The 19036-nt window shown below is 36.4% G+C and overlaps 1 protein-coding gene and 1 long non-coding RNA gene across 2 annotated transcripts in view; both read right to left on the reverse strand.

Annotated features, from left to right (window-relative positions):
• LOC114352755 (uncharacterized) overlaps positions 1-3549 on the reverse strand; it is a 30856-nt gene extending 27307 nt beyond the window's left edge. Inside the window, exon 1 of the long non-coding RNA XR_003655883.1 lies at positions 3461-3549. This is a non-coding gene — a long non-coding RNA (uncharacterized LOC114352755). The remainder of the gene's footprint in view (positions 1-3460) is intronic.
• A 9294-nt stretch (positions 3550-12843) lies between these two features.
• On the reverse strand, positions 12844-18570 carry LOC114352749 (uncharacterized). The gene is made up of 4 exons (XM_028304457.1): positions 18430-18570; positions 15950-15994; positions 14313-14428; positions 12844-14039 (listed from the first exon to the last, which is right to left on the reverse strand). Exons 1-4 carry the CDS (start codon positions 18536-18538, stop codon positions 13488-13490), a joined length of 822 nt encoding a protein of 273 aa, XP_028160258.1. The 5' UTR covers positions 18539-18570; the 3' UTR covers positions 12844-13487.
• Positions 18571-19036: the final 466 nt, after the last annotated feature.

The raw sequence follows: 19036 nt of genomic DNA on the forward strand, positions 1-19036 counted from the left end.
AGATAATAAAACTAAATAAATTACCAAGCTGGTTTTACAATAACCGTTTTTTGTGTAATTTTGTTAAAAAAACACAATTATTTTTCATGGCTGCGTTCAGCCGATAATTAGCATTGTTAAAATTTGCTATCAAAATGGCGATTGCCATTGCAACCGCCGAAAACTTTAGCATATTTTCGGCTAGGACACGTTTGCTAAACTTTAAAAGTGACATTTCCCATACATTTTTTCGACAGTGACAGCACTTACCGCTAAAAGGACGTCTTTTGCTAGCGCTATTTTCCGCCAAACGTTTAGTTTTGCTTTGAAAAAATAACATAGCAAGAACAGCAGCTTGATCGCCTTGATCTCATCATAAAATTGTTGAATGAACACATTATGTAAGGAACACTTTTATGTTGTTACAATGGTCGGTCACGGCTTCTTAATCCATAGAAATACAGACCAAAATCCAACGAGCAACCTGATATCGGTTCAAACCAGTTCTGACCCAGGTTTCCTAGGCCCGCATTGTAAAACGGGGTTTAACTCACTGGACAACGAAGAAAAAGAGTCAGTCTTCAATATCTTCAAAAAATTAAGTACCTATAATAGCTTTATGAAAAAACGCATTTTTTTTAAAGAATATACAACTAGCTTTCCGCCCGCGGCTTCGTCCGCATGGAATTTATATAGCCTGTCACAGAAAAACTTTATCGCGCGCGTCCCTGTTTCAAAAACCGGGATAAATATGTCCTTTCCCGAGACTCAAACTATGCCAAATTTCATCAAAACCGGTTCAGTGGTTTAGGCGTGAAAGAGAGACAGAGAGACAGACAGACAGACAGAGTTACTTTCGCATTTATAATATTAGTATAGATAGTATAGAAGTATAGATAGTATAGAAGTATAGATAGTATAGATTTGTATTTGTATGCACAAATTACTGAGTTTGGAGAACCAAAGTGACTGACATCGCGACATAGTGGTAATGGGTGGGCTCGCAGATCTGAAGGCCGCTGGGGCAGAAAAGTTCTCGAATGGCGACCACGGGCCGGAAGACGCAGGGACCACTAGGTGGACCGACGATCTGGTGAGGGTCACGGGAGGCGCTGCGGGCAGTGCAGGATCGGTCTTTGTGAAAATCCTTGGGAGAGGCCTTTGTCCAGCAGTGGACGTCATTTCGCTGAACGAACTTGAGTTTGATTGGAGTTTCAAGTTTGTAAATACGGCCCCTAGACTGGTCTTGGGTATATTTAGCACAATGGGCCTTGCTCGCGAGGAAGTCAGGTCGTCAAAGAAGAAAACTACGCAAGTAGACTGTCCTTATCTATCTTCTAATCTTACATTAATAAAGCCTTCGTCAAAAGTGAGGCATATTATATGCCATTACTGTCAAAACGCTGTTAAAAATGTTTAGTTATGGCGATTTTTTTCGAAAGTAATAAGAGATTTTTATCCACATTATCGTAATAAAATGTTACTTAATAATTATTTAATAACTTTAATTTAAACAAAAAAGTTTTTTATTTTGAAATGGTCCACTATAAAAGTTGCTTCACTTTTCGTGCGCTTACTATCTATCTACTAGGCTTTATTAATCTATGCTTCTAATAATATTCTTCTTTCTCGGTCCCTCACTGATGAGGTTCGCGACCACAGATAGTGTTCCTCCACAGGCTGCGGTCATAAGCTGTGTGGACCGCACGATGCAAACTCCCGCCCACCGTCTTCCTCACCGCGTCCGACCATCTCGTCAGTGCCCTGCCCCGAGCATGTCTGCCTTCCATTTGTCTAATATATTTGCTTCTAATTATAATATACAAGGTGGTATATATCATCCTTTAAAAAATTTAGGTCTATTCCATGTTGATCACCCATGGTTAAGAAGTCCACTTGGATCACCCACTTGTGATTGATATAAAGTCAAATTCCCGAATATGAAACAAATCTAATGAATTATTTATTATTTAAGGAAAAGAATTGCAGTGGTCAGAAATAAAGAAGTTCGCAACTTTTATTATAAAATGTATATTACAATAAAGATTAATTATTCGTTTATTTTATACCTCAATGCCTGTATTATTATTATGTAGTTACTTACATAAAGAAATGCCCAAAGTCTTGTCAACACCATACAAAAACTCCGGTTACTGTTAAAGTTATTACGGTTACAGTTAAGGACATGCAACTCAGGCTTACAATTATAATAAGTTTAAAATACCTAACAATATGACTTTAGTTCCCAATATTTATTATTCTTACTAGGGCTATTTAGTATCCACTGCAGGAGCAGGACTCTCTCTAACCAGCGGCAAATGGAGGATTTGGCCTACACAAACGCTGGACACACGGGTTCGGGATAGTTAAGTATTTATTCTAAATTACCAACGGTACCAGTTCAATTATGGTAGTAAAGTTAGTTAACAGTCTTGGATATCGTAATTATTAAAATTTTAAACAAATATTATATAGTTATGTTTTAATACTAACACGCTTGATGGTTTATTACTAGCGTACAATACCATGTTGTGAAATAAATGTTTAAATAAAAAATTACATACAGTTTATCAGTCAGCATAGAATAAATTAAGAATAGGTATCAAGGTATGTCATACTTGCAGTAGGTATGTTTATTTTATGTTACTATTTTGCACCACCTACCCAAATTATCTTTTAGGCCTGAAGGTAAACTGGTAGAGAATGCCACACAACATTAAATTCGCCTTAGAATCTTTATTGCACAGAAAAATTGAGATTTGTATGGTATTATAAATAATTAAAGAGTTAAAGAGGCTTTTCTAGCTTAGGTGTTGATATTATTCAGTTATTGGCAGCCAACTGCAGTGGCTTATTAATTAAAAAAAGGTAAGTAACTGTAAATTCAAAGAAGGCTAACAGTTATAAAAATGTTAACTAAAATAATAGTTTAATTTTCATGCAAACAATGCAACAAAATAAATGTAGAAAATGTAGAAATCTTCTTTTTTTATTTGGTTGCAGCATAAAAAAAAGTTTCTATGTGTTTTTAATGCCATCACAAAAACAGTAATGTTAAAGATTTTTCGCGATGATAAAAAAAACTCACGCGATGCACCGTGTTGTCTAGTCTATTGTAATGCTTATCGTGTTTTCTATGCAGACCACATATTTTATTATTCATATCTCGTGACGATATACATTCACGAAACTTCAAACTACAAAATATAGCCTGTCCTCATTTTCTTTATTTAATTTTGTGAACATGGCAATAATATGCATTGTAAAATACCTGTGCAATGACTGGCAGGCAGTTTTACAGTGTCGAGGAAAGAATTTTTGAATTTTTAAATATCGAACAATCTTTTATTTTTGAATGAAAAGTGGTCAAAGAACAACAGAATTGTCATCTATACAGTAGAGACAACAATAGGTATAATTACAATCATGAGAGTAACATTAAAGTATTAACTAAATTAATAAATTTGTTTTGTTTACTAACCTCTTCGTATTGCTGGGTATTGTAGGGCACGAACAAACGTAACAATCACCATCACTCCAAGACCAAGGCAATTCATTACAAACGGTCACCAGAGAGCAGAAATAACAGGAGTAGCAGCGCGCGTTTATTTCCATACAAAAAAATTTCGCCATTTCCTGAGGGGGACGAGGTAATGACATTTGTGTAACAGCTGATGGCGCTGAGACACTATCGATATTTTTGTCGATGAGAATCATTGCTCTATGGTTCATAGTCTATGGCTCGTTTAAAAAAATGATATGAATTAATTTATTATCCTATGGGAGATTCAACATTTCAGATCTCTATTTAAAGGAAAATACGCAAAAGTTTGGCATTTCTTCCCTAGCACGAATACGAATTGTGAAAGTTAAGAGTTATATGAAAAAAACTAAAAAGTCATTTATATAGGCTCTTAAAAAGCACTTTTACACGTCCCAGTATTAACCCTACCACCATTACCCTACACTACCCATGAAATAGGTACCTAATATTCTTATATACCAAACATGACCCACGGCCACACTCCCTTGGCAAAGGGGATCGACTATCAGCCTTAGGCCCGGTTTCCACCAAAGCAGAGCGGTACGGAGACGAGAGATGTACGACGAAGCTGGCAGGCTATTTCCACCAAAGCGGAGCGGAGAAGAGCGCAGCGGTGCTGAGACGAGAGGAGATGCGTGAGCTGTGCGTAGCTGTTAGCTGTCAGTCTATTGCTATCTATGAAATACCGCACTGCTCCGCACAACTCCACACCGCTCCGCTCTTCTCCGCACCGCAAGGCAGCGTCAAATTCTATAGAAAATCAAGTGCACCTGATTCTTCTCCTCTTGATTCATTTCCATCGAAGCGGAGGGGAGTGAAGATGTGCAAATAAGGGAATCTGATTGGATTCAAAAAACTTCTCTGCTCCACTCCGCCTTAGTGTAAACCGGGCCTTAGAGGATGAACAGGAGGTGGCATTTTGAGCATTCATGCTCTTTCAATATTCTTTATTACTTTAGCGTATGTGAAGGTACATAGAAGGTTAGTTCAATGTCGAAATTCAACTTTCAAAGATGGTACGGAACTCTGTTTTAATTTTCTTTTGTTCGGTTTATACGTAAAATTATTTACAGGAGAGAAGTAAATCTTTCTAACAATACAATCACCAAGTCGATGTCGATATCGATATTTCATATTGTGCTGTACCACACTAAAATTTCCGCTGGGTGGCCAGCGTATTGAAATAAAAATGTACACACTTTTGACTGACCATAATATGTAAAATAATGAAACAGGCAAATTCCACGAACATAATTAATTGTATTATTACAAACGTTTGGATATAGGATTTATTTACATTAATTAATTAATATATTGGCCAAAGCTGTTATTGGCATTCATACACACTAAACTTCTTTAAGTAAGATTTTCATATAATTACTTTGTATGTAATGTTGTTGGTATGCCTCATTAGATAAATAAATAAATAAATTTTCCAGACTGGCAAAAAAGGAAAGTGAGAAAAACTGAAAAACTTAATTTCAATTTTTATTTACAGAGCAAGAAACTATTAAAAGCCTTGTTTCGAAGGTTAACAAAAATATTCCTACACATTTTTATTATAATAAGTACTTACATTATACACATGACTTGAACAGATAGAGAAAAATGGTGAAAAATACAAATATTATTTATTATTATAGTATATAATAAGATCCAGATATTGCGAGTAGTTGGATCTTTTGGAAATCTGTAAAATAGCGGGAACTTACTTAACACGTTTATTATGTCAGGGTAAATGTGATAAATTGAAAATTATTAATAATCGCCGGTTATTATGAATAATTCCCGACAGTCGAGGTAAAAGTAATAAATGAATTTACATTTATCAGTGATTATTAATAATGTATTAATACTAACAAATATCATAAAAGAGAACACCTATTGGCAGTATCAAATTGTTTGCATAGAATTTCGATTATATTGTTATAAGTACACTATCCTTAAAATATTACACAATTAGGAATTTTTGCTTTCCAGTCATTCCAGTGGCAACACTTCTAGAAATTTAGTTTTTTGCAAATTTAGTGTATTAATTAATGTGAAATAAATAAAATAATATTTACCGATGGAATGTAATGTTGTCCTTTTCAAGATTTGATGTTTCAGATCTCTTCTTACAATTAAAAACACTGCAATTCACCATTTTTATCGCAGCACGTTACTCTTCAATAGTGACATTTGGAATAAGTCATTGGTGGCGCTGCAACTAGTTTTTATAAACTGAGTGAACCACTGGTCTACTTACATTGCTAGAGGGGATTGCCTGTCAGTTCCACTCCTGTTATTTCTGCTCTCTGACGGTCACAGTCGAACATAACAAATTAGGTAGAGCATAAACAAATGTTGATTTGTACCAGAAGCAAAAGCATTGAGCCGGCGGCACGGTATTGACCCGATCCTTTATGAAACCATGGGGAAAATATGCATTTTTTATCAACTTATATCGATTCTAAGCGCGGAACGTTTAGAGCTTGAAGCAGGCTGCGTAACCATACGCCCAGTAAACAGGTTCCTTTATGTAACAATATCACTCACAAGCACCTTTGTAATTTCATTAATAACTCCTAAAAATCGATCCCACTTGGTTCACGACAATTCAAACGGAACACTGCGGTGTTAAATTCATTATTTTGCTATCTAAAACACGTCTATTGGGACGAACGGTGGATTTATAACAAACGAAACACACCCGGCTTTTTAGAATCTAGCGATTAGATAAGAATTATGACAGCACAAACCGATTTTCCATGTCATTTTTATGATACAATGGTTGCAAACAATACGTTATCAGTCGTACGTACACGACTTGCGCGATGCACGCTCGCGATGACACTAAAACTCTATATAGATGTCGCGTTGCTCGCGTCGCCATAATGGAAAATGGCGGTCGACACGATCCGTCAAATTACCGCAAGTGATTTTAGATCTTGGCTGAACGCTATAAGATATACAATTGGAAGATGGTGTCCGTTCCTCACCACTATTCGATCGTATTAAACGGCCAATTTGGAAAGTCTGAAGTGCTCCTAACTTTGATTTGGTGAAACGTACGCTTTGTCAGTTCGCCTTATAAAAGGGATCTTTTTGTCTCTTTTTCTTGTACGCAATTTGGAACAAATATAATACATTTTATTCTACGCTTGCGCGAATGTCTTCCAATGTCTGTCACTTTGGTAAATGATATTGAACTTTAAAGTAACGAGTTAAAGTTTTAGATAAGAGTTATTGCCAGACGAGATAATTATTTTTGTTGTCCAGTGAACAATACTAAAACCAAAAACTATGATTGATCCAAAACATGATCGGTATGTGTATTTATTATAAGTACCTACCTATTGGTTACTTATTTTAGGCATAAAATATCATTGAGGCATACGAGGCATTATTATACCTACTTAATCTTAGGCAGTGATGACTGATAGGTAAGTAGGTACGATAAAAATAAAAATTTATAGGTCTATGGGAATATTATAATCAATTTTGAATTAAAATACGTTTTCAAAAGTAGGTTAAAGTCCTTTAAGTGCTATACCTACCTACATAGATATCCATAAACAGATAAAAGGTATTATCCTACCTACCTATCATTGAAGTAATATTACTACGTATAGAACAGACATCGCGAACAAAATATGTACAGTGCGGGGTGCGGGGCGGGAATTTGACGGACAGCTGTCAGTCAAATCCATGACTATCAAGTTTCATAATTTATGGCGATAAAATCTGCCCCCCTAGACAAAACGCACTTTTTGATCGAATCGAAAATCGAATCCGTCAAAACTCCATACAAAAAATGGGCTTTTCGACCACTTATCGACTGGTTTGCGATTATAATCGCACTTTTTGATCGAATCGAAAATCGAATCCGTCAAAACTCCATACAAAAAATGGGCTTTTCGACCACTTATCGACTGGTTTGCGATTATAATTTGCACTTTGTCTAGACCCCCTGCACCAGAAAATGTCGTAGGTACTTCATTGATAGGATTGCACGAATAGTGACGTTCCTGCGGTCGCCTCATCATAGACATTGTGAAACGATTGTGAAAATAAACAAATCGGCTAAATTGTGTTAAATTTTCATTGTGCTCAATAGCAAAAAGATAACGTATAATAATAAAAAGGTTTTCATACAAGCATTTTTTAAACCAATTTCGAGCCTTGCCCCCAGGATTTAAAGTATCGATATCTTATCGACTCCATTTTATCTTTCTTCTCTCTAATTGCTTTTTTCAAAGTGTGCGTCACGTCACGCGGCCATTGATTGGCCATAAGGCACGCCTTCTGGCCAATCACAGCACTTTTAAGCCGGTTGCACATGTTGTCGTAGACTCTCAGTCGCTTTGTTTTTACACAGTTGAATGTGTGTGTGGGAGCTGTGGTGGGGGAAATGTGGGGACACTGGTTCTCGTTGTAGTTACGCGCGACTTCATATCTATTCTCTTTCTATGATCTGAGAGTTGACATGTCTTCTCTAGTACTACGTAGTACATTATAACTCAATGCTACCTATCTACATTTCTTGGCTAACCCATTTTATTGGGTTCGATGGTGCCACAGACTGGTCACTCATAGCACAGCACAGGTGCTCACAAAAGGTAAGTACCTACTTACTTAGGTAAAAAAAGATTCATAGAAAAAAGCTGTTAACGTTTACATCCACCCGCAAGGTGGACCGACGACATCATAAGGTAGCAGCACAGATAATTATAATACTAGGTAAGTAGCACTCGGTAGCAGTGAAGCGCTAGACGCAGGCCGCTACCAATCGATCAACATGGAAAGCATTGGGGAAGGCCTATGTTTAGCAGTGGACGTCCTATGGCTGAAATGATGATGATGAGGTAACGTAATGACCATCACTTAAGGCGCTCACCGAACTAGACAAAGTAACATTCGTCACAGATTTAATATCGTAATCGCTTCACGTAGCGAAAACCTAGTTTTGCGTAGAATCGAAATCCATGCAAGTCAATCAGATAGGTGTACTTACCTGTACACTAGTATTATATTATCTGTGCATGTACTTACTTAGTTTAGATAAAACGGCGCGAAAGGGCCTTTTCCCAATGCCATCCAGTATTGCGAGATCCCGTAATGCAAGATTCTCAAAACAGGACTGGCGTGAACACACCAATGTGTTTGAAATTCGAATTTCAAATTCGACACTGCAAACGGGATGTTCGTATGAATCTATAATAGGTACGTCTACTAAATGTAATCCTGCAGCTGCAAAAATCGGGATGAGAAATAGCCCTTACATGGTCAAATCCGCCACGATTGACTAGAAATATTTGAACAATTCTTGCCTAATCTATTAAATTTGAATTTTTAATGCTTCAGTTGACTTACCTACTTGACTTATGGTCTTGCCCCTAGTAACGCCCCTGGCTAAGTCTTGCCGATCTTCTTCGCCTCGTCTGCTACAGTGCGCCGCTAAGTTTGCTTCGGGCGACCGTGTTTGCGTTTTCCTTGGGGGTTCCAATCCAGAGCCTGCTTGGGGATGTGATCGGGATCCCTTCGGAGAGTATGGCCGATCCAGTTACCTACTTTAACTTAATAGGTACTTCAACAACCACAAAGAGTAGCCTGGGCCTGGTGCTACGAAAAATTAAATTGAATAAAATGTTATATTTTTGAAAAATATTTTTTTAAAGGTTTTCAAACATAAAATTAGATACTTATTCACTATACGTAATTTCACAATACATATTGACAGGTTCTTAAATAAAATACTAAAGTTACTTGGGAAGTGAAATAATGCTTTAACAATAATTAATCGTTTGAAAATTACAAAAACTTAAGAAATTGAAATTTTCATAAAATCACACATAGTTTATTTTTGCTAACATTTATTGCGCAAGTCGCAAGCAACCGAGTGGTGTTACATGAGTCTACTAGGTGGCGCAGTACATGATTTTAATGCATAGAAAAAGTTACAGATGGCACTATAACAAGATTTTGTGAATAAGGTAAAAAAAATTATAGACATCGTAAATACATAAATAAAGGGAATTTAAACATAATTATTACATACATTATGTTGTAAATAAATAAAGAGAAATTAATATTTATTTATTGCTTACACAATTAGACAAACCTATACTAATTAAATTCTAAATAAGGTACATAACGGAAAAGATGTCCAAAAATAATTTCAGATTATTTTATAAATTTGCTAAATACAAAATGAAGCATCTTAATCTAAAAACACATACAAAACAAAAGTATTTTTGTTCAAAAATATTATGCATCATCAGCAACACCATAGTAAAGTAAAAATCATACAAAAAAGTGAAAATAATTGTAAAACTGGATGAATGTGAAAAATTAAGAAAACACGCATATTCCCCATGAGGTCAATGGCTACAATATTAAAAATAATAAATAAAATTATATTTATATTTAAAAACTAAGTCTTTGGTTTATTTAGGCTTGATTTCCTCTTAGGCTGACGTCGTGAGAGACTGCAGTACCTCTAGTACGAAAAACTTTCGAGTTCGTTTCGTTTGCGTATTCAAAGTGTCATCGAAAAATTTTGTATGAAAAATTAAACAGCGCCCCCTAGGGCGGCTATAATATAGGGGGCGCTGTTTAATTTTTCATACAAAATTTTTCGATGACACTTTGAATACGCAAACGAAACGAACTCGAAAGTTTTTCGTACTAGAGGTACTGCACTGCCCAAGTCTTGATCGAAAAGGCCTTCTCATAGTCCACTAGCGTCAAGCATAGTGGCAAGTTATACTCCTAGGTCCTCTGAGGGCCTAGTGTGAGTTTATATCAATCGTAAAAAAAATACATTAAATGTATGACGGATTGTACAGCGCCCCTAGCGGAAATGTTCAAGAACTAAATTTTCATACATTTTTCAACGCGCTCACTAGGTGAGAACGTTTGATGTAAACTCACACACACTCAGCCTATTGTTTAACCTGCCGCAGTGTATGGATGTGGTCTATATTGAAGACCACACGGGAAAAACAATGAATATCACATTTTTTGTGAAACTTACTTTTTAATGCCATCTGTTAGCTTTTAGGGAAACATTCTATTTCAAAAATTAGAATTGGGTAAAATCGTCGTGGTCAACTGTAATACATAGTTCAATTTGTGTTTGTTTGTCCATGGCAAGAAACGGTTATACAGTGTGAGTCACGTTAAAGTGTACATATGAAAATAGATGAAACTAGACCTATTTTTATCGACAAAAAAGAGGTCAAAAATTTTTTGAGATTTTTTTTTTAATTTTTTATAGAATTTTTTTTCTTTCAATTACTTATTGTAAAGAAAACGTAATAACTTTTAAACTAAGCGGTATATCCTGATAAAATAAAAACTGTAATAATGCTAAATAACAGGCAATACTAAAAAAATACATACAATGCACAAAAAATGCCAACAAGTAATAAAAAATGATACTTTTTGAAAAAAATCTGCTTAAAAATTCGTGTTTTTTTGGTTATTTGATAAATTTCTCCAAAAAATGCCCCTATAACCGGTGGTTTTTATTATTGTGTATTATTCTCTATCGTATTACCTTCGTAAAACCAAAAATCGCATGTCTCTATCCCTATCACAACGTTTGCAATGATCGTTTGAACTAAGCCTCTCCGGGCGCGTCATTCAACGCTTCGNTAAAATTAAAATTGTCTCTAACTGTAGTGGAGAAAAATGTTGTGGCAGGCCTTTGTTCAAACGATCATAGCAAATGTTGTAATAGGGATAGAGACATGCGATTTTTGGTTTTACAAAGATAATACGATAGAGAATAATACAAAGTAATAAAAACCACCTGTTATAGGGGCATTTTTTGGAGAAATTTATCAAATAACCAAAAAAACACGAATTTTTAAGCAGATTTTTTTTCAAAAAGTATCATTTTTTATTATTTGTTGGCCTTTTTTGTGTATTTTATGTATTTTTTTAGTATTGCCTGTTATTTAGCATTGTTACTGTTTTTATTTTATCAGGATATACCGCTTAGTTTAAAAGTTATTACGTTTTCTTTACAATAAGTAATTGGAAGAAAAAAAATTCTATAAAAAATTAAAAAAAAATCTCAAAAATTTTTTGACCTCTTTTTTGTCGATAAAAATAGGTCTAGTTTCATCTATTTTCATATGTACACTTTAACGTGACTCACACTGTATTATGGACCATAATAACTTAAAACTTATTTAAACAAATCGAGTTTTAGAAGTACAGGCAAAGCATTATGTTAACACAGTAATAAGTTGTTTCAATATCTCACATAAAAGAGTCTAAAATGAAAGAAATATAGATTTTCAAACTACCTTTAAAAACTGTTTTTCTCTTAATTGTAGTTTTTTGACATTCTTTGTTTTTCCCTTGTGGTCTTCAATATGGTACTATAACCTTGACCTATGACGTCGACGACGTGACGTCGGTCACCGACTTCAGTACCTCTAGCATGAACAACTTTCGTCTTCGAATCGTTTGCGTATTCGACAAAATTAGATACCCAACCTTCGAATTAAACGTTAACGTGACAATTTTGATTCTCAAAATAAGTTTCATGCAACCATTTCTCATACTAAGTTCACTTTACGGTAGGTACGTTCACAAGGGCGCTGTTGTAGTTTTCGTACTAAATCTTTTGATGGCGATTGGAATACGCAAACGATTCGAACTCGAAAGGTTTTCGTGCTAGCCGTACAGCATAAGAGGAAAACAAGCCTTAGTTTTTGGCCGGCAGCAGGCAGGTAAATTACTTCATCATCATCATCATTTGATCTCCACCACAGAAGCACAACCCTCTTTAACCTACCAACGAAAATGGAGGATTTGGTCTACACTCCCCACGTTGTCAGCACGCAGTCTTTTTATTCAGAAAATTATTGCAACATCTAAATAGGGATGTTACGGATATTAGTTTCGGTTATGGACACGGTTACGGATATAGGAATAATATTATACCGGTTTCGGTTACGGTTACGGATATTTTTTATTTCGGATATCCGAAAGTTTCGCTTACGGTTACGGATATCTGTGCTTTAGAATGTAATTTGCAATAGTTGTCTAACACGGTTCATTCCCATGAATGTGGCCATCCACACACTACATCGAATAAAAAGTAAAAAATTAATCAAAAATGATACTAGATGGCATTATGAAGGTAAATCAGGCTGTTATGCCTTTACATTATATAATGCTATACATACACAAAACAATTTAAACTGCCTACATCCGAAACTATCCGAAACTTTTGAATCGGTTACGGTTTCGGGTATTTTTTTATTTCGGATATCCGAAAGTTTAGGTTATAGTTACGGATATCCGAAAGTTTCGGTTACGGTTACGGATATTCGAAAGTTTCGGTTACGGTTACGGATATCCATAACATCCCTGATCTAAAGGATGAAGCACACCAATCAAGCCGGAAGCGGATCGTAACCGTATCGACTTTAGACGGTCAGTATTCTTTGTATAAGACTCCATAGTCCGTACGTCGTGTACCAACTGTAGCGCACACTTATCCGCACCGTAATGTAAACGCCTCACCTTGCGGCGAAAGACGATACGGTGTTGATCCCTTTCCAGGTTTGTAAGTGTGCTATGACCGTGCTATTCCGGGTTAAATAGTGATACTAGTAGGTTTGGCTGTTGACTGTAGAATATTTTTAAACTCTTTAAGAGCACACTAATACGTATAAATAAATAGTAAAAATAAAGGCAAAAAAACTCATTTGACTGAAAAGGACTTATGATATGAGTAGTTTTATTCTAAAAGGATGCCAATGACTTCATTTTCATCCTGTAAGGTCATAGAACACTTATCAACGCGAGGCGAGGCGTTTAGGTACATTACGGTGCGGATAAGTGAGCGTTGCAGTACGGAGTTTCATACAAAGAATACTGACCGCTTCGAGTTTAAACGGTTACGAACCGCTTCCGGCTTGATAAATGTGTTTCCTTTATACTAAGGTATTGAAATAATTTATTTGTGTCGTCCTAACTCACAATAACTAGGTTCCACGTACACATCGTTTGTGACATTTGCATAAGTTGTATTTGGAACTACTTCAGAATACCCATCATTTCTTGCTTTCCCGTATTTTGTATCTTTATTCACATTAACATAGTTGTTATGTACAACTGCGGCATAGTTATCTTCCTTTTGGATTTGTTTATGAGCCACGGGTTTTTTAGAAGGGCCTGTGTGACTAATTTCAGCATAGGTCAGCTCGGCAGAGTTTACATATTTGGATGATTCCTGCTGTTTTCTAAGGCTCTTCGGGAGCACTTTGGTGTATAGTTCATTTATTCTTGAACGTTTTGGTACTGGTTTTGAATAGAGTTCTTCAACGTTGCTGGGAGTGTAGGGAAGAGCGTAAGTGTCGTTCTCTGGACGGGACGTAGCGTACGGGGATTCCTGTAAGTCTATGGGGGCGAGGTAAGTCTGCTCCAGTTTAGGTCCTTGTGGGAACGGAGGCGTTGGCTCCTGTGGCTCATTTGTGAAGCTCTCGTAGTTCACACTGGCTCGTTGCACCTGAAAATGTAATTACAAGAACAGTAAGTAAAATCTATACTTTTTTCACTTATAAAGCTGAAGAGTTTGATTGGTTGAACGCGCTAATTTAAGGACCTACTGGTCCGACTTGAAAAATATTTTTATGTTGGATAGCTCATTTATAGAAGAAGGCTTAAGGTTGTAAATGTTACGGATAATTATAAAGCTTTTTCTAAAACACCAAATTTTAATCTCATTTCCATTAATAAATATGTGGGTTTTGTTAGTATTAAAACAATATTGTATATTTACCATTGCCTCTTCACGTTTGCCTTTCCTGAAAGCTCTCACTGTAGCTGTGATCACAATGAGTAACATTAAAACTCCACCACCTAGAGCCACCCACATCCATTCCGCTTTTAGAAAAGCTAAAAAAAATATTTATGGATTACCAATAATGTTGTTAAATGTTGTTGCTGATGTAAGGACGAAGCACACATATCAAAACGGAAAGGGATCAACACCGTATCGCGTTTCGTGGGCTGTCGTTTACGTTGCAGTAAGGAGTTTCATACAAAAAATAATGACTGCCTCGAGTTGATACAGTTACGATCCACTAAGTTTGCTAAGTGTGCTGTGACCTTCATGATGTAGTTAAATGCGATGCCATGTTTAATTTTTTCTGCAAAATCTTCCAAAATAAGTAGTTCAAATCAATGCTATTTTGCAACGAAAACAAGATTAGATCTTCTTCTTGTAGTATCGACATCAAACCTACACAGTGTCAGCCCAAAACTCCAAAGAGAGATGCACGTTATGGAGTGAGAGAGTTGATCTTCCCTGTGCTTTTGTCCCTATGCCTGGGAATGCTGGGAAAAGCCTCTCTAAGAGNGGAGTGCAAGTGTGGTTTTGTGTCCCTGTCGACGAAGTACATGATATCGTGCCCTGAGTGCCCAAACACGCACACAGGAAGATTAATGAAGGCTATTGACAACTTTGGGCTTTTGGGCTTATAAGACTAGATGTAAGTAGTTTACTTTGGATGAGGCAAAAGTTTTATTTTTAATAACGTTAGGCGTGTCCTGTCATCTTAATAACTAAATACCTAGTTATGTGCAAAATACAAACTATACAAACACTGTGGGAAACTGCGTCAGGTATATGAGCGAAACTAAACTACAACCCGGTCGAGTTAACTGCGCACCAGGCGGCCGTGACGTCACATCGACGGTCTGGTACGAACGCGGGGAGATGTGCGGGTGAATGTGAGGGCGAGTCGCATTCCAGCCAGGTGCGCAGCTCGATTGGGTTGTAACTTAGCTCTTTCAAAGCCCGGTCCGTGAGCACGTAGAATTTTGTCCAATGACCCCAAGCTACCCATCTTTATCGCTCGCGCGTAGGTAATTATATTGCTGTTGCGACTGTGCGACGGCCGTCCGCAGTGAGTGTGCGAGCGCGACAGCAACCTAATTACGCGCGAGCGATAAGGATGGGTAGCTTGGGGTCATTGGACAAAATTCTACGTGCTCACAGACCAGACTATACCCTGCGTCATCTAGTATATTTATCTAATTTAATTATTATTATTGACGGGATTGCTACCATGTGCTTTAATTTTGAGTTTCCGATATTTCTGCACTGTTCCAAGCAAGGTAGACCGATATGTTTGCCCATAACATCTCATCTCACCCGCAAGCTTGGAACAGTGCAGAAATATCGGAAATTCAAACTTAAGGTACATGGTAGCAATCCCGTCAGTAATAATAATTATGTTAGTGATCATGAAAATTTAAAACAATATAAAATATTAAACGATAAGTGAGACTTTCTATTACAAACGCAATTTTACTGGTTAATCGAGCAGAAATTATTATATGAATAAAACAATCATTGTAGATATTAAAAAGCAGCCTTATTTCTTCAAAAATACGAGTATGTAGGGTAGGTACCTAAAATTGTATTGCTTAGATCAGGATTTCCCTCGGGTTCAAAGTCTGAAAACAAAGAAATATTGATAAATAAATAAATAATAAATGTAGGTAATGTTGAACCGCTGTCGCAACTAAAATAATCGTAATATTGTAACCTAACAGTGCCTAACACCTACTGATGTAAACCCATTTTCGCAAAATCTATACTTCTATACTAATATTATAAATGCGAAAGTAACTCTGTCTGTCTGTCTGTCTCTCTTTCACGCCTAAACCACTGAACCGATTTTTATGAAATTTGACATAGAGATAGTTTGAGTCCCGGGAAAGGAAATAAGATAATTTTTATCCCGGTTTTTGAAACAGGGACGCGTGCGATAAAGTTTTTCTGTGACAGACAAAATTCTACGCAGGCGAAGCCGCGGGCGGAAAGCTAGTAAGTATATGATTTGAATTTGAATTATATTTTTCTGTAAAGTAAACGTGGATTTCTTTTGTCTGACGAATTTTGTCATGAGGTGACACATCAAGTCTTCCAATGACTTGACCCACTTTTAACTTGGTCCACGGGCCAAGTAGCTGGTTTGAAAATGAAAATGAATTTTTTTTATTGCTACACTAAAAAATAAATTACTTACATGTGAATGGGTACACAGAAATAAAGAAAGAAAAAAAAGAAAAAGTTATAAACAAAAATTTGATTATGATGTTACACTTTTATAGGTAAGCAAAAGGTACCAGTCTCAGCATAATGCTGAGCTACAAGCTCAGCGCTGATTTTCAGATTGGCCCTGAAACTGGTCGGTTGGGTTGGGAGGATAGTGTGTTTTTGAGGCACATGTTAATTTTCTGTGGCGGTGTAGGTGTTTGAGTGTTTTCTAAGTGTTTTGTGTTGTTGTTTTGTGTTATTAGGTGTTTTGTGTTTTTGTAATATCGAAATGCAAGTTAAGATGTGTGTTTCGTGCGTTGCAACGCGTTGGTGCTGTGGGGATTTTGCATAGACCAGTGACTTCTTCCAGTGGTTTGAATTTCTAAATAGTTTTTCTCCAGTGACTGGGCCCGCCTTCAATATTTTATTAATAAACTAGCGGCCGCCCGCGACTACGTACGCGTGGATCCCGTTTTGCCCCCTTCATGTTTTTTTCCCCCGCTAACTCCCGTTCCCGTGGGAATTTTGCAATATCCTGTTGTAACTAAGCTTTAAATTTACTAAGGTACCTGGACGCCAAATTTCAAGTGTCTAACTTAAGCGGTTTAGATTTTTCATATAAAAGGATTTTCCCGCTTATTCCCGTTCCCGTGGGAATTCCTAAGTATCCTATAACCTGCCCAGGAGTATGAAGAATAATTGTACCAAGTTTCGTTCAAATCCGTCAAGTAGTTTTTGTTTCTATAAGGAACATACAGACAGACAGACAGACAGACAGACAGACAGACAGACAGACAGACAGACAGACAGACACTTTTTGTAGCTTTCTTTGTGCTCTACAATAACGCCCGAACCATTTTTAGCGTATCATGCATCGTTATCGAGATATCGATCGATAAAGTCAAAAATTTTGGACACAATTTTTGTTTTTTTCTTTTTTTTTCTTTGGGTCTTAATAAATATGAAAAATTCCGAAATAATTAAATAATTAATTAAAAAGTAAAAAGTAAAATTTAATTACTTTTAATTACTTTTTAATTACTTTTTTTTAAGTAACGGCAAAGCATTTGTATTAGTTGGTTCTTGTTTTGATCCCTTGTGAGAAACTTCTCCTGGCTAACTTTTGGAGTAGTTGTCTCATCGAATGTGAACTCCGGCGATTGGTTTTTTCTCGAACGTCGTACTCTTTCCGAAGTTTTCGTTCCAGCGAGTGTCATATCAGTCGGATAACCGTCGAATATGATTGCAACCTTTCCTTAGAAGTTATGTTGTACGTATCTGACGTTAATTATTTAATTATTCCGAAATAATTTGTGTCCAAAATTTTTGACTTTATCAATCGATATCTCGATAACGATGCATGATACGCTAAAAATGGTTCGGGCGTTATTGTAGAGCACAAAGAAAGCTACAAAAAGTGTCCTACAAAAATTTTCGAGTCTCATCGGATAGCCGAGTTATTGCCGAAAAACAAATTTTACCCCTTTTTTCAACATGGCGGCGAAAGCTCCTAGGAAAGTTTGGTCGACAATCTCAAGTTAAGCTTTTCTAGGTATCCCCTACAACATATTAAAAAATTAGAAGCGCAAATTCATTTTCTTTTTTGAATGTACGTAATGACTGGACTACCGCCACTGTTGCTAATGTAGTTGCATAGTAATTTTCATGTTTGGAAAACCGCAGTCACACGTTTGCAAAGTGCTACGGTACGTAGGTATATGTATGCAACGTAATTGGTTCGTGTGTGACCCTGCGTTGTGAGTCTTCGTGCACTGTGAGACTTCATAGTAATGTTTGTCAATACGGGCGTAAGTCTTCTATGAGCTTAAAAGTTTTTCGTTTAACTTACCAGGGTTCTTCCTTGTCAATCTCAGAAGCTTAATCGTACTGGGTTTTTCGTCATTGTCTTTTCTAAATATTAGGCATTTAACTTCTACATCTGTGCTCGTAAAGTTCATTTCTAAACATCCAGAATAAAGATTTCGGTTGTTGGATTTTCCATTTTGTTTCACCGGTACTTCAACTTCTTGTCCTAAGGTTTTATTTTATTTATTCACTATGTACACATTTACAGGTAAAGTCAAATTGATCGAGTTAATTGCGCACCTGGCAGCTGTGACGTCACATCGAGCGTGAGTGCGAGGGAGAGTTGCATTCTAGTGAGGTGCGCAGTTAACTCGATCGGATTCTACCACTAGACTAGGGATGTTATGGATATGTAGTTTCGGTTATGGATACGGTTACGGATATATACAGGGTGGAATTTTGTAATGCCACCTTGGAGGGAAAGTACCCTTAATACTACAGACAGATAGAAAATTTTGCTGAAAGAAAACATTCCTTTATTTTTGAAAAGAAAGAGAACTGCATTCATAGATATTCGAAAAAATTTCGAAAATTTACTACCATACCATACAATTTTCTGTACATACTTAAAATAATGTAAGATTTTATGG

The sequence above is a fragment of the Ostrinia furnacalis genome, unplaced genomic scaffold (assembly GCF_004193835.3).
Source record: "Ostrinia furnacalis isolate ACB-3 unplaced genomic scaffold, ASM419383v2 OfSCF1435, whole genome shotgun sequence".
Taxonomy (NCBI): domain Eukaryota; kingdom Metazoa; phylum Arthropoda; class Insecta; order Lepidoptera; family Crambidae; genus Ostrinia; species Ostrinia furnacalis.

Coding starts and splice junctions, on each gene's coding strand:
- LOC114352749 (XM_028304457.1), bottom strand. CDS start 18,538: ATGAACTTTACGAGCACAGATGTAGAAGTTAAATGCCTAATATTTAGA. Junction 14,429..15,949: donor TCTAAGCAATACAATTTTAG/GTACCTACCCTA, acceptor TATTTTTTTTAG/CTTTTCTAAAAGCGGAATGG. Junction 14,040..14,312: donor GCAAACGTGAAGAGGCAATG/GTAAATATACAA, acceptor TTACATTTTCAG/GTGCAACGAGCCAGTGTGAA.